General features: G+C 40.4%; 1 protein-coding gene across 2 annotated transcripts; it reads right to left on the reverse strand.

The window, feature by feature from the left end:
• Positions 1–12,775: 12,775 nt before the first annotated feature.
• On the reverse strand, positions 12,776–26,562 carry paip1 (poly(A) binding protein interacting protein 1). 2 transcript variants are annotated; one of them, XM_084054651.1, is made up of 11 exons: positions 26,077–26,562; positions 24,820–24,968; positions 23,731–23,940; positions 22,759–22,871; positions 22,528–22,639; positions 22,111–22,236; positions 20,971–21,077; positions 18,909–19,026; positions 18,361–18,415; positions 17,005–17,086; positions 12,776–14,489 (listed from the first exon to the last, which is right to left on the reverse strand). In XM_084054651.1, the coding sequence occupies exons 1-11, from the start codon at positions 26,324–26,326 to the stop codon at positions 14,408–14,410; spliced, it is 1,404 nt and encodes a 467-aa protein (XP_083910777.1). In that variant the 5' UTR covers positions 26,327–26,562; the 3' UTR covers positions 12,776–14,407. The 2 variants fall into 2 exon arrangements, with proteins under 2 accessions (XP_083910777.1, XP_083910778.1); XM_084054652.1 differs by lacking the exon at positions 24,820–24,968.
• Positions 26,563–26,608: the final 46 nt, after the last annotated feature.

Here is a 26,608-nt window from a genome sequence, read left to right on the forward strand (position 1 = left end):
AACAGTCAAAAGATCATGTATACATGTCAGCCCAGGACTAATCAGTCACTGGATGGGGTGTCAGGGGGAGATAAGAATTCTGAATCTCAACAAAAGACTCTGGTGTCTATTAACCTCAACAGGAAAGAGGTAGAGGAGAAGACAGTGACATCAGCTGTGGCAGTGTGGGTGGGGCATATCATTTTTTGAGGGGCAGAAGGCCAAACTGAAAGGCCACGGCAACCATGGCCTCCATGAAATGTCTTCCCTGCATGGGTGCAGCCGGTGCACAAGAGTCTGAACTTGTTTCATTATTGTACTGACATTTAGATTTGTCTGGCTGTGATAAAAATCTAAAAAGTATCTCATTCTATGTGTAATAGGAAGTTCTATTATTGGAAGTTATCACTCTTATCAAACAATTATTTTACTTATTTTTTTTGCTACCCCCCCAATGTAGTCGTTACACCATTCCTCTCCACAAACTTGTCACTGCTGTTGTATCCTGCTGACTCACCTGACAGTGAGGAGCCCCTACCGGGAAGACATAGAGCCTTGATACTCCTCCCGCCCAACAGTACCTGCTGACAGATGACGGCCCAGCCTGTAGGAATACGTGACAATTTTCACCCTCCCCTCTCGGCTTCCTCCCCCTAAACACGGGCCAATTGTGTTTGTGGAGACACTCGATGAAGCCAGGTGCATCACGGTGGATTCGAACCCACAACCTCCGCAGTGGTGGGCAGGCGCTTTACCACTACGCCACCTGAGCGCCTTATTTTTTATTTATAATGCCAGATAAAACGTTTAACAACGTAAGCACTATTTTATACAATTTTGAGAAATAGTGACTCACTGTGAGCTTATGGATTTGCTAACGACTTCACCCATCTTCATATAGGCTAATTGGTCGTCCTCACTAATGTTCATGATAAAATGGTACATTTTTTTCTACTCGGTCTGTTTCTCATAGGAGGGCTGTGTACATTTCAGAAACCCGAATACCAGTGACATCATCGTTGGCTATGGATATAGTAAACAACAAATGTATAGTTGTTTGTAATGTGTGGTTACCACAAAATCCCAAGGCAGACCTGGACTCACCTGGGCACACAAACAGTGTGAACCACTGGCCTACCACCACACCATACTGCATGGTATAATGTGATTTCATATTTGTAATAAATGTGTGAATGATTCAGCATGAGATAATCCTTTTCTTTTTATTGTTTCTGTTTTTAAAATTGACTTTTGCCAACTTGCACATGTGCATGAAAACATTCTATAAAATGGCGATTGGCAGGTTATATCAGAAAGTATAGGCTTTTAACAATGGCCAAGTATATACTTTCATACTACTTTTATGTCTTTTTCATGAAGGATTGTTACAAAGGCTACAGAACAAGTAAATTGCCATGCTATCACTCAATTAAACGTTCCTCTTATTTATTTGGTTACCGTTAACTCAACAGCGTGAATCAGGCTTATCCATGAAGACTCTAAACTATTGCTCAGACACTGTAATGTGTTGCTTACTGTAGGCTACTGTATCTATCCAACTCCTCTGCTGCCACACTGTAACAATTAAATGAAACACGTCCACTGTCAATGATATTGTTAATAACATTGTTATTATTTACCTTCAGCTGTGTTTACCCGTCAAGATGTCGACTGTGAAAAGGATTTATTGATTATGTTTTTGTTATACACAAACACCAACAAATGACCAGTGTTCAGTAGTTTAACTAAAGCTACTATAGCTTAACAACATTTCCCAGTAGATTGTGGGTATAGCTTGCATTCAGAAAGATGTGAAAGCTATGTTTCACCATATAGCTGGGTAGCATGACAAAAGTTCATCACTGCATTTTCAGTGCCACATCAACATGAAATAGCACAACAGATGAGTTTTGACTGCAGTTTGTCAATCACATCAGAGAGAATTCTCCATCTCCATACATTTGTAGTATGTTATTTGTGATCTTTGTCTATAATTACATGCCCAAAATAGGGACACCAGATTTACTTCTCATTCTCAGGCCCTGTAGTGTAGTGATTGAGTAGGTATGGGTGGTCAGAATGAAACAATGAGCAGTCTGACTCAGCTACTGAATTGCTGACTCAATAGTCACACTGACTGATATGTTCAGACAGCCATGGGTTATGTGTACGGCTGAGTACTTTTAGCATTGTGAGTGACATGCTCTGAGCTGACAACAATTGAATTAAACACATTTCTGCTTTAGAATAATGCAATATTTTTGCAATTAAAGTACTTATAAAGTGACGCACACATGCACACACGCGTGCACACTCACGCACGCACGCACGCACACAGCATTCAGTATACTACTTTTTCATATTCCATCTTGATTGACTAAAAATGTCTTCCAAAGTTTGTAGGAGTGCTCCGTTTTGAACAAAATGTCTCAAATCATGAACACAGCATGCAATTTCCATGGCATTTTGCACGCACATTCCCATTAGGCCGAGGAAGAAATGCCACTTGAAAATTTTCAAATCAGCCTTATGGTGGCGCTATAACAGGCCCATTTGTGTTTTTGCCTATAACTGCACCGATCTGTGTAAAACTCTGTATGCGCACTCACTAGAGGTCAAGGAAAAACCTTTGCCCTGCATTTTTCACTTCTACCTTTTATAGCGCCACCAGGAGGCCGACTTATGTAAAACATATTTCTTTACATTACTCCTTCCGATTTTATCCAAATTTCACGCAAATCGGTACACATGATCTCTATAGTCATGTGATCAAGCCGGATCTGTTTCATTTTTCAAATTCCATCCTGATTGGCTAAGATTCACATCTAAAGTTCGCAGTAGTGGCTTGTTTTGAACAAAATTCCTCAAATCATGAATGCAGTGTCCTATTGCCATGCAAGGCCTAAAAAGAAATGGCACCCTTTTCACATTGGCCTATTATACCTGTGAGACCTGTGCTCCGAGGAGCACTTTTTCTAGTTTTCTCTTGTACTTATTTTTTACTTTTCATACCAGTAACCTGTAAGCTGATTGTATGACGTTCTGTATAGTAGTGTGTATATCTGTCTGTCTCTTATATGTCATCATGATTTGTGTGCGTGGGGATCTCATTTTAAACAAGCTTAGTGCTTTATGAGCCTTCCAGTTTAGTAGACCTTGTATTGTGAATGTGTACTTCCATGTACTGTTGTTCTCATGTCTTACTACTGTAAATAAAGTGCATCAATCAATCAATCTACACTTACCATTAAACCGTTAATTGTGGAAATCCGGGTGAGAGTCAAACCCAGACTCATGTTAATGTTGATGTTTCTCACATCTGGAATTCTAATAGAGTCTGTTAGGACAATGCTTTTTAATGAACTGTAGTTGTTCCATTGCAATGAACTATATTTGTCTTATACATGCAACATTCATAGACTATAAGAACTGAACTGAACTGAACTAAACTGCTCAAAAAAAGTTTGGAAACTTAACTTCGGCCAATTATATCTTCCCTTTAATAATACCAATTGGTATTGTGTTTTATATCATTTTTATCGTTGATTAGTCACCTTTACAAGGAGGTACAGCTTGTAAGGATCGGGCATTTGTGGAATGAGCAACACAGCTAAACGTGTGGGTAGCGCCTCCAAAAAATGTGCCAAAATCACCCAATATGCTTCTGTTGGTAATCGCTCTTGTTTTGAGCAACCTGCCAGCACACACCTGCTGAGAGGTGTGTGCCAGTAGTCACAGGTGTGTGACTGCCTCACAGGTGAGTGACTGGCACCTGAACATGGGTTCTGCAACTTTGTTGAGTTGGAGTGTGTATGCTCCAAGCAGCAACACTGCCCCCATGGAAAGATGCCACGTTTGTCCCTTCAGGATAAGGCCCGTGCAATAGGGCAAGTGAAGCTGATGTTCTGTTACGCAGATTACGCATTATTTGATGTCAGCCCTGGTACCATTTGCAGGCAGGTGTGTGCCAGTCACAGGTGTGACTGGCACCTGAGCACGGGTCCTGCAACTTTGACGTCTGTCTTTGGTTCCGTTGTGCAAATCTGGCCTGTAAATCTATGGTTCCTCAGTTAAGCAAGGGGTCTTGGGTTGTTGTCTAACTTGTTGACTTCACCAGTCTCACAGAACTTGGTCCTACGTTTGCAAAATGGTACCTGGGCTGACACCAAATAATGCTGTAACTCTGATTCACTTGCCCTATTGCACAGGCCTCATCCTGAAGGGACAAACGTGGCATCTTTCCATGGGGGCAGTGTTGCTGCTTGGAGCATACACACTCCAACTTAACAAAGTTGCAAAACCCATTTTCAGGTGCCAGTCACTCACTTGTGAGGCAGTCACACACCTGTGACTACTGGCACACACCTCTCAGCAGGTGTGTGCTGGCAGGTTGCTCAAAACAAGAGCGATTACCAACAGAAGCATATTGGATGATTTTGGCACATTTTTTGGAGGCGCTACCCACACGTTTAGCTGTGTTGCTCATACCACGAATGCCCAATCCTTACAAGCTGTACCTCCTTGTAAAGGTGACTAATCAACGATAAAAATGATATAAAACACAATACCAATTGGTTTTATTAAAGTGGAGATATAATTGACCGAAGTTAAGTTTCCGAACTTTTTTTGAGCAGTTTATAAGAAAACACAGAGAGGAGTGCGTCTTTCTGGCAGATGAGTGAAAATCCAAACTAGATGTTCTTTGGTTGACAAAATGCGGAACAAACAAGACTTATAAAGGAAACATTGTCATATTAGAAGGTGACGTAATGCACCCACACATAGACACAAGTATGAAGTCTATAAAAACCCATCATGAAAAAACAAGGATAGGAAGTGATATCATAGGCTTATTCTAACATTGGTTTGAGCAGGGGAGTATATACATCTATGCATATACTGTACACCCACAGACATATCTCTCCCCATAAAATCCCATTCTCTCCGGATATGCGTCAGGACTAAGAGACAAGAAACAATGCTTCTTTCCAAGAACTTTGACAGCATTGATAGACTCATAACTTAATTCCCCCCCAAATACACTCAGAAAAAGAAACATTTATGATGACTTGACTTTTATATGGCATAATGTTGCTGTATCTGTAAGTATTTCTATGTTGATGCTGCTATTTGATTTGATGGGTGCACTAAACAAAATGTTGTTGTACTGTATTTTAAATACAGTGAAAATTAACCTCTTATCTTATCTTAGCACATACAAACTAATGATCTTAAGGTTCTTAGGCTCTTCTTATGTGGTATCAATTGTTTTAAGCAACAAATGTATAGCCGTATCCATAGCTCTTCGATCATGATAGGTCCTTTATTTCAAGAAGGATTGTGTAATTATACAAGTTCAGGCAATATCATATGGCAGGCTGCACTGACCTCTTAAAAAAGTGTCTTAGACTAGAGTACACTGTGATGCAAGCAACACATCTGGCAGCTAATCAAATTATAATGGGAGTGTAAGATAGGTATGTCACACCCATGGCTCTGGGCACACCTGATTCTAACACAACCTTTTTAGTAATTGTATTACTCTAGTTGTGTTGCTTAGCCTGCCATGTTTTAAATCTTTTTCAAATTTCTGCCAACAACTTTATATTGTTTGTATTGCAATAATCTGATAAAAACCCTAACATAGCAACAACAACAAAAAGTCTAATCTGACAAAGAAAAAAATATCAAAGTGAGTTTCCGTGATATCTAAATCTCCTATACTGTAGCAAATGAATTTGTCCTGGTGAAATTGGTGCAGACTCAGAGCATATCATCCCCTACTGTATGTAGTATGCAGACACACTTTGACAGCATGAGACCATAGTACAACAGGACAATGCAGGAATAGCCACAAACTACTGTATACTGTACATGTTCCTCTACTGTACAGTCTGCACCCGATAACAATGTCCAGCAGCGCAGTACATCAGAAATATAGAATAATGAGTGAATTAATGAAATATAATTGGTCAACAGCCACATCGCTCATTGGTTATACAATAAATAGATCCACAAGTTTCAATTGCTAGTATTTACTCAAATAATATCAATTCTGAATATCCTCTGAATTCATGTGTGCTGAAATGACTAAAAACAGGAAAATGTGATCAGATATAATCATAGTAGCGTCAATGTTTTTGTACAGCATACTTCATTTCATTATCTGCATCCTACTTACAGTGACATGACTGGGCAGATCCCACTTTTGATCCCTGGATTTTTTTTATCTCAACTAAAGATAACCTGAAACAACAGTGTTTGCAGCCTTCATAGACATCTACATGGATAAACGGTAAACGGTATGGTACACCACTGAATGGCATCATAATTCATTCCAGAAATAACACAATTTATGATTGTGAGGATTTATGATTTAATGCTTAGCAATAATTAGAATTCTAGAATTCTATGATTAAAATGTATTCTATTTTATTGATCCTCGACATTTAAGGGTGCAGCACAAGTCAATCACACAAGACATGGGAACGATGCTTTGATGGCATTTTATGAATCATGGATGAATGAAACATCTGTTATTACTTATTTTGTAACCTTTAGGAGATGTGCCAACTTCCTACACTTGACAGAGCATGCTTAACATTGGTTATGAAATGGGATTCCTCATAAGAAAATGGATTCGCCATAATTTTCTTTATATGATTCACTATCTTTATCTTGTAAGATTCAATTAAAAACTAAATGTCCCTTTAGCAATCACCTATGGCTTGATGGGAAGTATTTGTGACACATAATTTTCATTCAAAACTGAAGCATAATTTTGGTACTAGAAAATCACTCAACCATAGGAAGATCATTCCCATGCTAATCAAACACCATAACATTATAGTTGAGGCACAGTAAAACAACAGTGATACTGAAATAATATGCTATTCAGTATTGTAATGGTAGGTCCACCACATCAAAGCATACCATCTATGTTAGTTTTCAATATTTAATAAGCAGGCACTTTGGATTTTAACATCACATCCTGTGTTTTGAAAACATACAGTATGATTGGCACTTTAATGTATTTAAATGATGACAGCACAGAATGCTGTATTCTCTAACCCAGCTTGTGTCCTTTGCCTTAAAGCTTGCAACATATGTTTGGTATTTAGATTTGCAGCACACAAGAAACTATTACTTTTAGCATAAAGTTGCTGTCGGGCATATTTTCCATATTTCAACTTTTTATGTTTTTTAGTAAATGAATGCTCTACTCCATCATACAAGAGTGTCATACAAAAAATGTGAAATGGCAGATCTACAAGCTCACAACGCATCGACTATTTTCACTATTTTACTAAAAAAAGAACGGTTTGGGACATGCAAGGTTTCCACCCACAGCAACGATATAGGCTAGTGGGTCTGTCTTTAATTTGTTTGTGGCATTTCATTGTAGTAGTGAAAGAGACAATAGCTGTGGTGTGTCACTGAGGTTGAGAGCATCTCCTGGTATGACAGTTTGCCCTTTTCCTCTGTATCATGGCAACCGCAAACAGTTTCAAAGGCCATCGGACAAAGGCTGTGACCACCAAACCAGCAAGGAAGGTCCTCTCAGTGTTTTGTGGATAATTAGGGTATAAGCCAGGGAAAGAAATGAAACTAGCACTCTCCTGGGCCTTTTCTAGTGATATAGGCTACTGGTCACAGGCGCCGGAATGGAAAATGAAGTGAGTGTGTGTGTGTGTGTGTGTGTGTGTGTGTGTGTGTGTGTGTGTGTGTGTGTGTGTGTGTGTGTGTGTGTGTGTGTGTGTGTGTGTGTGTGTGTGTGTGTGTGTGTGTGTGTGTGTGTGTGTGTGTGTGTGTGTGTGTGTGTGTGTGTGTGTGTGTGTGTGTGTGTGCATAAAATGAACTTAAGCAATATGTGGGGAATTTCAAGTTCAGCTTCTGAAAATAAGGTCCCGTCTCTGGAGCAGTGGGTCTGAGGCCCCCCTTGACCTTTGAGCCCCTGGGCTTGGGCCCGATATTCCCGTTCAGGGATCCAGCTCTGAGCTGGAGGAAGTTTGACTCCTTAACCTTGTGTCCCCTGATAAGCCCGGGCCCTGCCTCACAAGAAAGCGCAAAAATATTGGGAGTTGCTGCAGCATGCCATCTCCCCTCTCGCTCTGGTCAACAGCAGGTTGCTTTAGCAGCTGAACATTGATGGATATCTGTCCTTTGTATGTAAGCCTTTCCTGCACAGCCTAAGCTCCCTGTGTATCCGGATTTTTTCGTGGCTGTCCACGATCGATATATATCTTCCAGTTGTTCGCACCGGTAGTAATTACGTTTTCCTCTCTGCATTTTGCAAAATTGGTTAGGTTGCGCGATATGTGCATGTGTTTATACTGTTGTGTGTGACACACAACAGTATAAGGCTCAGGCTCTGAGGGCACGCCAGACATACAAATACACTAAATCTTCTCATCCTGTAATTATGGCTGCATCCTGTAGCCTACTTCATGTTCATTCTTGCAGCCAGAACCCTGAGGGCATCCGATAAAAGAAGTACGTATTAGGCTAGCCTGTCAGGTCGCAGTTGATCATGGCGTCAGCCCAGGCCTCAATCGTGGGGGGACAGAATATCTCAAGACACTCCCCTTCTGGGGCTACTGGTGAAGACACACAAGTGGTTAGAGAAACAAGCTGATCTGAAATCAGGTGGTCAAGCATGCAAAAGCACAGACCAGTAGGGGAAATAAATAACAGCAGATGTTGTTAAGCTCTTGAGTGGTGCACTAAATCAAATGCAGCAGTGGAGCGGCTGATGGCCACTGATAGAAAACTCTCATTATTGTACATTGAGCAGTTCCCAAGTTTAAGAGTGTGGCTGAATGTGTGTTAAGTAAATTGCGCTCAACTATCTTTTAATGTAAATGTGGTGTAGTGCAACAGTGAATGACAGACTAGTGAGACTACTTAAAAGAATAGTTCATCCAAACAATGACTTATTTTCTATCAATTACACACCCGATGAAGCCTTGAATTCATGGAGATTTTTGGGGGGTTTTGACACATTCCTGAGAAAATAATTTGATGACCGGTGTATTTCCGGTAAGAGACTCAAACTCCGAGTCTCGGATACATTAGCACCCCGGAAATCAAATGGCTTAGGAATGTGATAAAAACAAAAGAAATCTCCATGAACTCAAATGCTTCATGGGGTGTGTAATTGATAAAAAATAAGTATTTTTGGGGAGAACTACTCCTTTAACCTGTTTTGATCACCATGTCCTATATTGGTCAGCAGATGGTGGTATAAGCCAGAGAGTGACATCAACACAAACCAGCTTTGAACTAACTCAGACTGGCCTATACTTCATGAAATCAGATGTTTCAATTCACTGCTTTTAAAGCTGTCCACAAATAGAAGAATCTAAGTTCAAACTAAAATAATTCAAATTGGTTGCAAAATAACTTATGATCGTTAAGACATGAAACATAAGTTGAGTACATGTACTCAAGTACAGTAGGCCTACTTAAGTACAATTTGAGGTATATATATTTCTTCAGTATTTACAATGTTCAATACTTTTACTTCTACTCCACTACATCTCAGAGGAACATATTGTAGCCTACTTTTACTCCACTACAATTAAATGAAAACTTTACTAGTTACTTTGAAGATTTTGATTATTATTACAAAACACACTAAACCACTTCAGCCCTATTTATATTTCAGCCATTTGAAAATAGCCGATCTTGTAGATCGGATATTTCTAAAAGATCTTTTATACATTTTGAACCTGTGAAATAGGACATTCTGCAGGATGAGTAGGCTACTTTTACTTTTGGTACTTTAAGTATATTTTGATGCCGATGCCGATCCTTTTGTACTTTTTCTCAAGTAGGCCTACATTTACAGGACTTCTACTAACAGAGTATATCTACATTGCGGTATTGATACTTTTACTTAAGTCAAACATGTGAGTACTACTTCCATCACTGTGCTTAAGTGTGTCTCTTGCCAAGTGAATCAGTTCTTCTACATTCGGGATTAAAGCTGTGCTACACTGTTGTACAAGTGCACCACCAAGCGGTGAAATCTGATAATACATCTACCGTGTGTTGCCTACTACCATAGTTTCACGTATGATGAGTTAAGGCCAGGGTGATCAAAATAGTACTGGATTTTCACGATTTTAATTTACCAAACATAACAGAACCACTGGACAGCCAAGCATTTGTATACACTTAGAATTAGATCTACAGAACAGATGTCACCAGATGATGACAGAGTTTGTCAAAATTTGAATTATTTACATCCATAAAATAAGAACCCTATTCCATATGGAGCACGGTTTGGGATTTAAAATATAACTTGTGAAATATTGATTATCAATGCACAGCTGCAAATAACTAATTTGCTATATACCCTCCTATGTTATACTTAAATGAGCAAATTGGTACTAACTAATATAACATTGTAATTCAATTACATCATCAATGGGGATTCCAAGCTAATAGAAACAACAAAATGTTAACTGTTATACCTGGAAAATTAGCATGCTGATAGAAGCCAATGTTCTTGCAAAACATGCCTACCGATGATGTCACTGGTAGGCAGGTTTCTGAACTGTCCACAGTCCACACAGCCCTCTGAGACACCCTCTGAGAGTAGACAGAAATGTTCAGTTATTTTTGTTACCTTTGATTAACTCTCTTTCCAACTTTACTCAACTGCTACAATCTCATTGTCCTTTTCCTTTCAAACATGACTAATCCAGCCCAGCTATCGTTGGTTCAAATGTACCTGTACAGTCAGCAATAATACAGCATGGTTTAGCTGTAATTCACAACTTGTTTTTCTTTACTGGGTCTAAATCCAGTTATTGTGGCCCCAGTGAGTGATTGAATTACTCTTACACATTATATTTCTTGATGGCCACTTGAGATACAGTACAGTAGCTATATCATAGTCGTTTTGGTGGTCATAATGCCTGTCAACTAGGCACTGTAAATTTCAAAGTGCAACAACTAAAGACTAATTTATGCTTAGTTGTGAGCTTGAAGATCTACCATTTTTGGTGCACCACACCTGGAACCTATTACTAATTGTATCAGGCTTAACAAGGACTGAATACTAGCTAGGCCTACTGTACGTCATTATAGATAATGGTGTGAAGAGACTTTTTAATTACTACATCTACATCTACAGTAGACATTTTTCAAACAGTGACGATGTCTGCTTTTAACTTGGTCAAACATTTTTAGACCGATAGAGATACAGAGATGCTGGTATATGGTTGATGACAATTCTTTGCTGGTATTTAAACTTTGGTGATATAACAGATGGATTATACGATGTTTAAATGAGTATGCAAATGATTCCAGAGATAACACATAGTGTAGACCTCTATACAAGTATATTATCATTATTCAAATAGACTCATTTTATGTAAAGAGTTATAATTAACTCCCTGCAATATGGACACTAAAACACCCATTGGCTTGCATGTTAGCAGCCTGAAAAACAGGGCTTTGTCAAAACTGTCAAGACAAAATCCCATGAAGTCAGTTCAAAGTTCAAAATTGTGGGTCCAAGTGTTTGAAAACCATTTACATGTCAGCTCATATTGTTTGATGAGATTAGGTCAGGGGTCTCAAAGCTGGAGGAACCCCACACCTCAGGGTTAATGGGGTTATTTTGAAGCCCTATGATATACTCTCTGTTTGGGGCCCAGAATTCCAAGTAGCACTCCTGAGGAATACAAGACAGGTGGGCACTAGGGACATCTGGGCACCATATTTTTGGGATGAATGGGCACTTGAAGAGGTGGGCACCAAAATCATCTGGGCACTAGGGACATGTGGGCACCTGGACAAGTGGGCACTTAGGGGTGGAGATAACTGGGCACCTGGACGAGTGGCCACCGGGATAACTGGGAACTAGGATGAGTGGGCACTAGGGACATTTGGGCAGCTGTCCCTAGTGCCCACTCGTTCTTTAAACCCCCAAACACAACACAACAAGGTCAAAAGTAGGCTGCAATATAAGAGTGTATTTGTCAAAATAGTACTGAGGTTCTATCATTTATTGTGTACCGTTTAGCTATGTTTTATCTATCCTAGGTATTCAGTTAAACAAATGCTGTTTTCTCCCCCTCTATTTTTTAACAGTAGGCCACTCATTTGTATCTCTTTTATTTGTTTTAAAGAACAGTGGGTTGAATATCACTTACCACCAAAGCAGCAAGCTATGTAAAGTAAAAAAAAATACTTGTGGACACGAACCCTAATTCAAGCGCAGATGTTTTTGGTGCCCACCTCTCCAGGTGCCCAGTTATCTCCAGCCCTCAGTGCCCAGCTCGTCCAGGTTCCCACGTCCCTAGTGCCCACCTGTCCTGTTACCCACCTGAGATTAGGTATGATAGATATAGATAGATATAGAGAGAGAGAAAAATTACATTTGTTGGGAATTCTGAGCTGAGATAATATGCCACTGGGATCACTGAATAATTAAGTCATTTTTAATTTGCAGCTAAAAGAAAATACATTGCTCTGAATTATCTTAAAGGAAGAAAAAGCTCAAGAGAATCCCAGAACATAAGACATTAATGTTCAATGTTCATAGGTTGTCAGACCACAACTTTACTCTGGTTGCTATAAGCTTAATTTACCATAACACTTTGGAAAACAGGTAAACGTTTAAAAAAATATCATAAACCTGTCTAAATCAAAGCAGATAATGGACTTTTGAACCACATTTGTACCTCCAATGCAAGTATGGATCCATATCAAGTACATCACTGTCTAAAAACATTCTCACAGTATTCTCACTGTCAAGCACAGATCAAAAAAATGACAAATCTCACATTATCAGTATTTATTGCAGGCAAACAATACTAAAAATAATATTTACAAACTATAAAACAACATTCTGTAAACTTAACTTAGTTTCAACTGAATGCGTTCTTGACAGAAAACTGCAAGGCGGTTGCCTAGGTCCAGACCATAGATGCCACCCACTCCACTGAGCGGACTGCCAACAACTTGACAATTCAGTCTGATATCAGGCTAGCAAGGTGGGTAATGTTTAAAGTCATACTGTGTAACCTTTTCAATTAAACAAGTTAGTTGTTTTTATATAATCTTTCACTTGTATATTTCTCACAATAACCACCTATATGTGTTTTTAGACAACTTCTCTAAACACTATTTTAGTAGCGGGTGTCCAAAATGGTGCCAAAATGACACTGGCATCGGAAATGTGCCTGAAATGTTTTTATGCATTTTAAAATGATTACATACCAATTCTGAGAATGTTGTAGAGTTCAAAATAACCTCGGTGCTCCAAGCATCACTCAAATCGGTACAAAGTATGTCATGTGATCAAGACGGATCTATCAGATGTGTCATATTCCATCAACATTGCTGGACCACAATAACCTACCTATGCTCCGAGGAGAACTTTTTCTAGTTTCGAACTGAATTCTGGGAATCGCAGTTCTAACAGACAAGGGAGCTACCGGAGGTGTCGCCATAAAGACTACTAAAATGGACGTTACACAGATGGACTTTAAAGCTACATTTAAGAGACTAACAGAATGGTGAAATAATATATAGTTCAACAATTCTGCCAAATAACTTAAAACAACATTTTATTTAAAATGTGTATGGTTTGACCACCTAATGGCCATTTCTTTTTGTAACCTTTTGTTTTATTGACTGCTTTTTCAGATGCATAGAGTGGTTGACCACTGAAGATAGCTCCAGGCCACTAACAGACGTACAATAAATAAAAAGGGCAGAATACTTATAAGACAAACATTCAGAACACAGGAGATGCAATCTAAAGATTCCTCTGTCCCCAACATTTTGTTCCTGTCCCTGACACACCTCAATGTTTTCCACAACTCCAAAATGATTCCTGCTGAAAAATAAAAAGTCACATTAGTATTCTCCACACTGCCATTCACAAAAAAATACCCACAGCACACAGTTTCCCTCATGGCATTAACTTTAGGAGTGAGGGAAAGAAGTGTTTCCAAAATAAGAAAAAGCAACATAACTTCCATCAGAAAACTGCAGAGAAAATGCTGAGCATAAAGCCTGATTTATACTTAGTTGTGTCCCGGTGTTTCATTTTGAAAATAGCCAATCTACAATCTTGACGCGTTGAGCTTGAAAATCTGCTGCTGTACGTAACCAAGTATAAATCAGGCTTACGGATCCAGTTGATTGTCCCCGATATTGTGACAAACACAAATCTCCATCAGGAAAACAACTAAACCTGACGTGCCAGAAAAGTGCAAACTATGCACAGGTTTTATTTTTTGCTAAAATGCTTGGTTGCTAAAGGAAAACGATCATTAAATTATCGAACGATAGGTTTGATTCTGATTTTCTCCTATTGCAAACATTCCAGCAAGTTGGGTATGAAAGTTCTGTATGTGCCTTGTTCAGTCTCTCGCAATTGTTTTCCCATATATATATATATATGTCATTGCTGTCGTTTCCTCTCCGCGTCCAAGCAGAAACTTTCAAAAGCCTCTTCGATCTCGGGGTCCATCTCGTCTTCATCACTGTGAACACAAAAAAGGAGTTGCGTTGAGTCATAGACTTTTAACTGTGAACACAAAAACAGAGGATTTTAAGTTTGTTTTCTATAGCTGTAAAAACATTTCAACGCTTTATGGGTCGTTTCTACTGAGGAGCATGTTAAAGTTTACTGCACGCTTTATTTCTTTTCCTCCCCATTTATAAGTGTTGTTGTTTTTATTTTCTGTGAGGGAACCGGGGAGGGTGGGGTATATGTGGGGTTGTAAAAAAAAAAAGGTTTGCACGCATGCCTAGACTTGTTGTTTCAGTGTTGTAAATGTATGGCACTGTTACTCTAGGCGATGAAGGAGCAGTTTGAACAAACCAATCAGAATGTCCCCTTGTTGCGATGTCACAACAATTTGCATAAGATAGCAATACTGCATTTCTGGTTTGTAGATACAGCTATGCAACAGGGCGAAATTACAAGTAAATCTCGTCATTGTAAGTATGGCTTTGTCGTCTTCCTAAATATAGATTTATCAGTAGCCCGTGGCTCAAGTTCATACTAATATGAGAGACATAAATATGACATCTGGGATCTCCACATATACATACACACATAGAGACAGATAGATACACAGAGATTTGTGAATGTATAGATATTTTGGGAGAACCGCTGATACGACTTCACACTTGGCACATCACTCCCTTGAGTCCTTAGCAATACACAAGGCAAGTTTGTTGATCGGTTGAACAGTTCTCACGAAGGACAGATACGCACACTCACTCACTCACTCATGAAATTATGCGCATTTATAGAATGTATGGCCCTTCGGTTATGCAATACCCATGGAACCTGATGTCTACTTGGAGGTCGCAGTAAGACAGTGGCCATGCCACTAATATCACTGGCTCAGGGCCTCAGGCTCCTTGGCATTAGAGGGTTGCAAGAGAGAAAAGCCACCAGAAACATCACTGAAGCAGCAGAAAAAGCTTCACGGTGGTTGTGGATCAAGAGGAAGGGTCCATGTGAGGGTGTCTGATGATCTGAGACCAACACCCTATGACCCTAGGTTCATCACTGATGATGTGTCCAAGCCGCACCTTCTAGCCGCATAAACTAGAGGAAATGCCATTGGGTCACCAAAATAAACAAGATCTTGCAATCAACCAATTTGATTATGATATATCTTGTGTGCAACGTTAATAATAATTCATAATCCTTTGGTCCCCACTCCTTTGGGGTATTTGTCACTGTATATTTGCATATACGGTGACTTCACACCCGGGAACCGCACTCACTTGGGTCCAAGTCTGAGATACGAGAAGGACACACTCACAGAGATTCTGTGAATTATTGCCATGTTCTCTGCAATAACCCATCTTACTTATCAGTAGCAGTGGGCACTTACAGGGGCAGCACCTGGGGGGCAGTTAGGGGTTAAGTGTCTTGCTCAGGGACACTTCGACACATGGGCTGGGACATGAACCAGGGATCTTGTTTCCCAGGCAGCCTCTCAACCCATTCAGCTATGGCCACCCTCCACCCGTGACCTTTTGGCCAGCGGGTGGCACTAGGAAAGGTCATAGGTTCGCTGAAATGTTTAGGTTTCAACCTCCAGGGAACAGGAACTATGTGCGCACTCTGTGTAATAGTTATAAGTAAAGACTGACTGATTTTATTGTGCCTGATGGATAGCTTGTACAATGTTCTGGTCGTTCATGCTTGTGTAATGCTGAGAAGCCAAGGGCCAGATAACACATCTGACCAAATAAGATGTTATTTTGTAATACTTAAAATGACTTTGAGTTTCAATTAATTGTGTAACCCTAACCTATGTGACTTAAATTAAAACCTGTATGCAGGTACAAGTTAAACACACAGAGGCGCACACACACAGTCACACACACACACACACACACACACACACAATTCTACGCGAGTGGAGAGTAGGAGCAAGCTAAGCCCTCTTTCATAGTCATCTGCTGACTACACTGAATCTGAGGCCCTGGTTACCCCCGTTGCATTATAGGCCAGACAATCACATCCACCAGGTTTTGAGGGGCCCACAGGTCAATGACCGTTTGCAGACATAGTAGTCAGGTGACCTGGGTGAAGCTCCTATCCTGTCACATGACTAGAAATATATGGCCAGAGTGACAGGGTATCTAAAGGGGTTTTACAGTCAAAACTGTGTTCTCTGTGATGTCAATGTGTTTTCATTAAGTGGTGCATGATTAACTGTTATCAAGTGGTGTTGATGATTCATTGTATCAAGTCTTATTTTACGTCAAATCATAGAGGGAGGTGGTGGGTAGCATTTACTTTGACCTTTGGATGAAAGCCATGCCAGCAACGTATGCTGGAGTTTCAATTGTATTACAACAACTGCATTCAGTTATGTGACCTTAGTGACCTGGAAGCCACTACCTGGCTGTCTCTGTAGGAAACATTCTAGAACCATTAGAGGCCCACAGATGGGGAGGGCCACTGCAAAATTATCCAAAGTACAAGTATTATCACACCACTACGGCTGTATTAGTAACAGTGCTTACGAGTCATCTCCATTTTCGTCATACGGGTCAGGGAAAAAGTCGTCCTCCCGGTCCAGAATCTCTTGGTACTTCTCAGAATATTCTGCAAAAGAAGAGTGACAAACACACAGTCATATTTATAAGTAAAAATTCTGTTGGCAGAAGATCTACCATTTCCTTGACTTGACTGAGGTGAGGAACCAGCGACAGCAAAGCAGACTCAGTAAAAGCCAAGACTAAGTCACAAATTAAACATGCATAACACAAACTTGTCGGTTCATATTTAAAGGGACACGTTGCAGATTTTTAACCCAAATCCTGTCTTCATGAAGTTGAGGACATGCTAAACATGATTATGCAGGGTTCCTTGTGTTTTTGTGTATTGCGAGTCGGAACTCCCCACTTTGCGATGTATGAAAGAGCACAGGCTGGCGGCTGCAAAAGAACCCGAACCCGCTCATAAGACGCAATGCAAAAAAGGTGTCACAGCACTCACTCACATGTGAAAATGTATCCTAACAAACTTATAGCTGCAGTTTCCCTACTCCTCCCAGTGTGGAGGAAGAAGGCTAAGGATGTTTACTGTGATCTCTCCCTCTTGAAATACGATAATAGCGCTAAAAAAAACTGTTGTCCTCAAAACCCTGCCTACAGTCACTGTGTAGTCGTGAGAGGCATGGAGGGAGCACTCCACGGCACTGCTCGTTCAGCAGTCAGTCACTCTCCCCGCGTCGGCATAGCAGTGCCTCAAATGAACCCAAACAGTTGGAGGGAGGAGCGCAAGTCATTCAGCTAGTTGTACTGTAGTAATATGTTGTGGATAGCAATTCAGTCAACCAGACTCAAACACACGAATACTACATTTGTTATAACCATATTAACGCAGTTATGTGATGCATACTGCTGGGTTGAGCACATTTCTTTTATATTCTTTGAATTATGACTATTATTTTTTGCTGGTGAAAATGCGTATGGCGTGTGTGATATGAAATGTAAGCTTACAATAAACAGTTGAAAGCGTAGACTGATTAGTTAGACTGATAAAAGTCTAACTGAAAATAGTCCCTGGAAAATAGTACAGTTTTACATACACAATCCAAATGTCCATGACATCTTAATGAGAATGTTAGCGGGAGAAGACGCTTATTTTAAGGTGGGGTTATCACTTGAAAGCTTTAAAATAATAATAAAAACGAAATACTTTTTTTTATTCAACTTTTTATAATTATTCCATTAGCTAAACAAAGCTAAATGCTAAAATGCTTTGGAAAATGTAAAATGGTTAGCACTGGGTAGTACGGTAATGTAAAGTATAAGTTTGTACTCAATGTGTTAAATCATTCCAAAACATTGCTATGGTCATATAATGATTCTCACCTGGATCTGCTGCTGTAAATGGAGTGCCATCTGCTGTGTAGAATGTGGGTTCATTCTGAGAGGGGAATGGACACACAAACACAAGCACAAACCAACAATTACTACCAAGAAAAATCAAAAGTACAGTATAACAACAGGCTCTATGCACAGCAGCCATATTGGAAAGAAATTGGGCCTCTTCTTACTACTTTCACAGGTGTTACCAATGATACTAATGAAGGCTCTGTTCCATTCTGGTCAGGGTGCTGATATCGCGCATGTTGGCTCACTAGAAACACTCCATTTTGGTTCCCAAATGGCCCCTTATGGTGGGTGTGTAACTCTGAGAGTGTAAAAATGGAACCAGTGGTTCCATTTGTACACTCTCAGTCTTATGGGGGTCCTTGAAAATAAGACAACCACTGTGCTACACTAAATGGAACGGAGCCTTAATTAGTATTATATTGGTAACACCTGTGAAGGAAGTAAGGAAGGGGCCCAATTCATTCCCAATGTGGCTGCTTTGCATAGTGTCTATTGCACAAAAAGGTGCGAGTACATGAACTTACCATGAAGTAGTTGGGGTCATTGTCTGGAGTGGCATTGCTGATTGCTGCAGCAGCATGGACTCTGCCCCAGTTACTGGATCTCAACTCCACTAGTTTTAAAAGCATCTGTCTTACATCCCTGATGAGAAACAGCCAAGTTTTGTAATGTTATACATTGAAAGAATCCACTCTTGTGACCTGTTACACTGTGCAATAATGTAAGTCAATGATGAAACTATATTGGAATATCAATCAACGGAGCAACTATGGAAGACATCTCATCCATATTTGTTAGAGTTACAGTACATCATGACAAGATAACTACTAGGGGTGTGCCGATACACTAATTTCACCAAACGATACGATACGATATTTGGCTCACAACTTCGATACGATTTCGATACGATACGATACGCACTTTTTTTATTATGAAAATAAATGGGGGAGAAAAAAAGAAAATGCAAACAAATAATTCTGTTTTTGCATTATTCAGACATGCAAACTTGTAGCTTTTCAGCTACAATAGCCGTTTTCAATCCAAATAGTGTGACACCTGACCCGAAAAAAAAACATGTTGTCACTCTTTTCACTTCGGGGCCGTTTGCATGCCTGATTATTATGATTGTAAAAAAAAAAAAAAAAAAAAAAACGATTTTCAAAAACGATATATTTTTTTTCCAAAACGATACATATCGTCGCGAAAACGTATCGCGATATATCGCGGGACGATATATCGGCACACCCCTAATAACTACACAACCCAAACCTCTACCAAAGCGTAATTTTGCTTTTAATAAAAGACGTGGATGTGGATCTCGGGATCTACATGGGAACGGCATGGCGCCAATGTGTATCTCAGACATGGCTAGACGGCTAACCTCCTGCTGAGCCATGTCAATATAAACAAAAGGCTTTGATCTGAAACCGTAGCTGATAAAAGAGAAAACTAAGAAACCACCACAAGGCTGTTCACCTTGTACGCTCAGTCTGTAATGAAGATGGTGAGACGACTTCATTCGCTGAATTCAAGTACTGATGTCAGTTGCGCTACATACACGATCCTGTTGCTGTGCTTAAGGCACGAGCCTGTGTATCCAATGTGGATGCCAGAACCACATTGGAGCCAAGGCTGAGATCCAGAACCGAATATCCACAAATCTCTGCATCTGTCTGTCTATCCACGTCCTCTTTATTCCCAAATATGGCTATCTCTGATGTAATCAATATGAAATCATAAGGATGAAGTCATAGACTGGCCTCCAAGTTCTATAATAATAGGTACTGTAACTGCACTAAGCACTGACAGCAGGTGAAACAGGTATTGCATAACCCAAGGGCCATGCGTTCCGATCGCATGTCTTATGGACTGGCCTCTTAAGTCCTATGATACACTACAGTGACTACACCAAGGTCCCAACGGGCATCACCCTAGATCAGTGGTTCTCGACCTTTTCTGGATTTGGGCCCACTTGAACATATCGAAAGTGTTTGAGGCCACCCATCTGACCACTTAACACGGCACAGTTTAAAAGGGAAATAAACAGGCTTTCCAACAGTATAAAAGTTATTGCCAAGTAGCATTGTTGCAATAGCGAAATAATCCAAACACACATTTCTGAACTTTTTGTGCTATGTTTATATACACACACAGTGTGTAAGCCATGTTATTGTTTTTTTAATCAACTTGCAATGATGCACTATGCACTCAACAAGGCAGCCCAAATGTCAGGCAAAAGACTGAGTGAGCATGTGCGATGGTGAGGGAGAAGAGTATTTGTCATTGAATAAATGCTCCTACTGTGGTTTGAGACTCCTTCACAAGCACAAATCTCTTGTATTAGATCCATGGGCTGTTAGTACTGTATCTGGTTAAAATCAACATAATCCCACAGAGACAATGTCACAGGGCTAACGGGCTAATGAAATGAGCCAACATCATAAGGTGGACTGACGTAAGGTGGACCGGCGATTCTCATTTAGTAACAATCTATGTGTTGTAACTATACAGTACATATGTTATTCACTTGACAAAATTACTTGGGCAAAAAACCTAACGAGAGCAGTAGACACAAAAATACATTACCTGCTGCAGTCGGCATCTAGTACAACGGTTTCTATTCTCTGGATAAGCTCTTCCATATGTGGTTTCCCACTTTCCTTCCATACATCCTCCAACACAGAGCCTGTCAACTGCAAACATGAAAACACTTTCTAATTCATGATCATCCATTGACACATTGAGTTACTAGGGTTGTCCCAGATCACGTTTTTTTTGCCCCCAATCTGATTCCTATCATTACATTTTTCATATCTGCCGATAACGATCAAGTCCCGATCCGATATTTTGCGAATGCATTAAGAAAACTGTAGAAGCTTTTTTTTTGGTTTATTTAAACGACAGTATCCAACATGGACACTAAATAAATACTCCACATCTAAGCAGTAGCAGTGATGTTAGGTTTTCAATGTAGTCAGTGGGTTCCAGGACCTACGAGTAGTCATTTGAATGGGTCCCAGGGACATTTTGAGTCCAAGGGAAATTATATGAGTCCTAATAAAATAATAAAAACGTTTTCCCATTCAGACAGTGTGGCAATATTGTCTGCCTTTCTCATCGTTTTCAAAGCGAAAAACAAACCATGTCACTCTTTGCCTTTCAATTATATTCAAGGCAAAAAAGCACCTCATGTCTGCTATATGCTAACCCCAAACTCCAGTGGAATTGATAGTTTTAAACTCTCTAAAGGGATCTAAAATGTTATGCTTACATCGACAACAAGTTTTGTCCCTATCTACTTCCATGGACTACTTTGTTTGGGAAGTTTGCTGGAATTATTATTTTTTGAACGAGGCAATGTTGCGAGCAGTCTACACCGTAGCCCCGTTTGGAACCTCATTCTCCACGATAGCTCCGAGGTTCCAAATGGGGCTATTTACAACGTGAACACACACACACACACACGTAGGTTGCAGCATGGACTGAAACAGACTTTGAAGTGGAGCATGTGGATGTAAATATACATGCATAGCGAATTAAAACTTTAATCAGTTCAGCTCTGTGGTGAAAAAAATATCACATTACAAACATTACATTTCCTCCCGATTCCGATCAATTAAAAATAACGTGAACAGGCCTGATTTCCCATCACAAAATCAGATCGGGACAACTCTATGGGTATCATTTTAACTGTGGCTACAAGCTTAGACTGGGGATGTTTTTAACCTTGAGCAATTTGACAGCACAGATGAGGTTTGCATCCACGGGGTTGGAGAGAAGACAGTTCATCAATTCTCTCAGGGCAGCAAGGAGGATCACAGCTCGAGTCGGAGGCCCTTTCCCACTCTTCACCTGAACAAGTGCAACAAAAACAACACAGCACCATAATTATGATCATGAATTATTATTATATATACCTTTACACTGCCTTTGCGGAAAATAGCCCATCTACATGCTCACAACAAGTGACCAATTGTGAGCTTGTAGATCTGCCATTTTCCCTGAATAGTCGCATATACAGTATTATGACATACGCAGAATAGGGATGCTATGGTTCATGTTGTTAATTGTCAACATGACAGTCCATGACAGCCAAGAGGCAAAAGAAATAACAGATAGCCGAGCAACACAATGGGACCTAACCTCCAGATTTAGATAGAGCTCTCCCAGGAAAAGCACATAAGAGTGAAACCTCTTCTGTCTGTCCTTGTCTCCTTTTACAGCCACATTCCGCTGCTCATACTCTGTTTGACACCTACAGCAGACACAGTGATAAAAAGGGGGAGAAACCGAAAGAGGAAGGGATGAATGTAAAACAAAATGTACGGTATATGAAGACAACTGGAAATGTGTGAGAGTTGATAGGATGTTCACCTTTTTAGGAGGAGCTGACGAAAGTTACCACTTGGTGGACTGATAGTAAGGTGATGAGACAGGTAGTTACAAAGCCTGGCACCCGTGTAAGCGAAGTTTGGAATGGCAGTCGACTGCAAGGAAAGATAAAACACTCAGTTTGTAAGCCCTAAACTCGGAAAAGAGTTGGAATTTTGCACTTTTTGGTAATCTCTTAAAGTCTGAGTTTTTTTCATACAATACATAAATACCCCACTAGTGATTTTTTAAATCTTTTATGTGTCTTAAAAAAGGTGTTGGCTAACAAGTGGCTAAACTAAAGACGTTGTTGGGGACATTACAAGTAATCATGCCAAACACTCAAAGCATTCTTGGTGGTGACAAGATGTGCCACTATTGTGTAGTTCATTCATAGTGCAATGTTAGCTTTTGGTAATTGCATTGAAGCCTCAACAATCATGAAACAGCTGTTCATTTGTGAACATACTCTTGCGGAACAAAACGTGTAATATTACAAACTTTTATTTGCCACAGATCTTATTTTCAAAAATCCAATGCAAAAATCCCATCAAATGTTTTGAAGGTGCTAACTTCCTGCGTCCGACTACAGAAAAGTGTCACCCTGGACCTAGTCTCTCAAGCCAGACAACTAAGAAGCTGAAAACGGAAGCTGTAATCTGTCCATGTTCTGTTCATAAAAGTATATTTTAAAATATCTTTAAAATATATATTTTTTTCCATATTTCCATTTCTGCCAAACAGCAAGCTAGATACGCTTTGACTAAATTGATTTACAGTAGGACTTATATACGCGTCTGGCGTCTGCAAAGACAAAGCATAAGTGGGGAGGTCTGAGAACCGCTGCAGTTTTTTCAGCGCGTCCTGTAGAGACTGTTAGGTGGAAGCATTTGAAAATTCTGTGAGCCAACATTCTGTCTCGAGAGACTACCGGACCACTAGTGGAGGACAGTCATTGCCTAGGCATCAGCTCACCTGCGTGTAGATGAGTTCCACCAGCTCCTTCAGCATGTCTTCAGTAGTAACCCAGGAGTTGAGTGTACTGGCTATGTCATCAATGTCCGACTCAAAGGAGCCTGGTGAGGAGCTAAGGTGGCCAAGGATGTCTTCCACCATGTCAGCCAGTGTAATAGCTGGCATGTTGTAATAGCCTTCGCTGTCAGTGTCATCATAAGAATTAGGCTCCTATGAACAGGGTTGGTGGTGATAAATTCAATGTAAGACACTGAATGAATCATTCCAAATTAGTCATCACAATAAATAAATAAAAAGCTGCATAATGCCAAGATCAACATGGTCACAGTCTTCTGAAAGCTCAGTGGGTTCTACATCAGGTATGTATGATTTTCTTTTATATTAGTTTATTCAGAGCCATCCACTGACCACATGCCAGTAGCAGCAGTGGCTCAGGAGTTAGAGAGGCCATTTGCGGCTTGATTTTCCAGCTCCTCCTGGCTTAGTGCTGCTGAAGTGTCCTCGCTCGAGTATGAAACTGAACCCAAACAGCTACCCAGGCACCGTTCAGTAGTTTCCCACTGCTTCTAATAGTTAGGAGGATGGGTTATGATGACTTATGAGGACAGGTTCCAGGTACAGTATGTGCAACTACAGGCTACTTGGCCAACAACAGCTAAAATGGTGGTACACATGTATTATTATCAATTTAATATTAACATCAAAGAGATAGCTCACCCCACAATTACTTTTTTTCTATCAATTAGTCACCCCATGGAGAGTAATCTCCAATTCATGGATATTTTTTTGTTTTTGTCGCATTCCTAAGCCAATAATTTGGTGACCGGCAGCGGTTCCGGTAGGAGACACAAAGAGTCTCTTTTGTCTCTCCTACCGGAACCGCTGCCTAACGTCCGCTGCTCATCAAATTATTGGCTTAGGAATGCGACAAAAACAAAAAGATATCCATGAATTGTCCATGGGGTGACTAATGGATAGAAAAAAATATTTTTTGGGTGAACTATCCCTTTAATATGATCATTATCATTGTCAAGAGAGGTTCAGGTAGGTTGTGTAGGTCAGTGATGGTTTTTGCATGATCCCATTTACCTCATAATAGCCAAATCCAGATGGTACAAACTCAGGAGCGCTGGCTGACAGGTTAGATGACTTTACGAGGGTGTCCACATTACATCCTTTGGATGGAGCAGTGCTGCTATTGTATGTGTTAGGTTGGGCTTTCGTCTGTCTTCTAGTGTCTAAAAGCAGGGGGAGATGTTTTGCTTAATTTTGGCCCAACCAGATGACATATAGATGAGACAGCAATGTGAATGTTAATATAGCCCATACACTGCATCACCGAGCGAATGTTACTTGGCCAAGTTAGAGTAGGTCTATATTTATATCAGAAATGAAGCAAACACTAACCATGTGAGACTGAGCTGTATTTAGTTGCTGTGGCAGAGCCAACAGGTGTACTGTGTCACAACACCATCATGCTAACGTTAACATTAGCCAATGTCATATCTCTCATTGATATAGCTAAGGCCAGGTAGGTTACATACATATGGATAGAACTTAAAGTGCTAAATACAACAAACAATTATAAAATTCTGTGAGAAACAAACAGGGAAGTGGCCTGCTGTGTAAAGTGAATCTGAAACTTAACCTAAACCTCTCGTCGTTCGAGAGAAAATGACGTATTTACCATTGAAAGGCAAAAAATGACATTCTAAATAAATGGCAATGTTTGGACGCGGGTTTTTATTGTTTTATCAGTTGAAAATGCGTCATTTTCGTCCCGCAACCCTAAGTAAACAAGCCATATGTTTGACAGTCATGGAATAACTTCAACCTGGTGTTTGCACTTTCTCCCGTTTTGGCCCGTACATCTACATAAACGTTTAGATTTCATATATAAAGTACTTACCCCATGGCCACGGATGTTACACATATGTACGGGCCCTCGGAAGTACCCGTATCTTCCATATTGTTAAAATAAAAAGCATTTTAATCCGATCGGTGGCCATTTTTTCATAGTTATAATGTATCAGGGTGCAATACACCGCCCAACCGATAGGGTCGCGTAGTTGAAAGCCTATGGCAAAAATACGGCGAAAATGGCCACCAATCGGATTAAAATGCTTTTTATTGCACAATACGGAAGATACGGGTACTTCCGAGGGCCCGTACATTATTGTCAAATCCGTGACCATGGGGTAAGCACTTTATATTTGAAATCTGAACGTTTATGTAGATGTACGGACCAAAAAGGGAGAAAGCGCAAACACCAGGTTGAAGTTCATCCACGACGGTCGTGACAGACGATCGTCGTGTGATCCATGGCTAACACCGCACTAGTGTTACCTCCTCCTCCTCCAGCCAAGTCGCTGCTGGTGTTGATGTTGTTGTCCAGTAAGGGCGGCGTGGTCCTGGGCTGTCGGAGCGGCTCTCTGGGGTTGAACCTGTCTCCGTCTGCAGGGTTAAACCTGTCTCCATCTGCAGGCTGTCTGAGCGGCTCTCTGGGGTTAAACCTGTCTCCATCCAAAGGGTTCATCACAGGTTGAGGTGTCCGGGCTCGTCCTGCTCCTGGAGCTCTGTCGAAATTCTCGTTCATGACTGACTTTGATCGTCGTTTTGTGTCCCGTTGCGACTCGGTCAGAACAACAGCATTCGCTGCTTTGAATATAATGTCCGTCAGACAAAGCCGATTGTTATGTATATAGGTAGAACCGCTGGAGTTAGATATTTACCGCAAGACAGCCGCACGCCCTATCTATCTTTCATATTGACATACAAAACACAACAGTTTTTCTTTTTTTCCCCCCCAAGTCAGGGCCACTTCCTTTAACAACAAATCCACTGTCACAGGCGGTCACAGGTCATCCGTGGTAATGAC

Source organism: Gymnoscopelus microlampas, assembly GCF_963454915.1.
Source record: "Gymnoscopelus microlampas genome assembly, chromosome: 4".
NCBI lineage: Eukaryota > Metazoa > Chordata > Actinopteri > Myctophiformes > Myctophidae > Gymnoscopelus > Gymnoscopelus microlampas.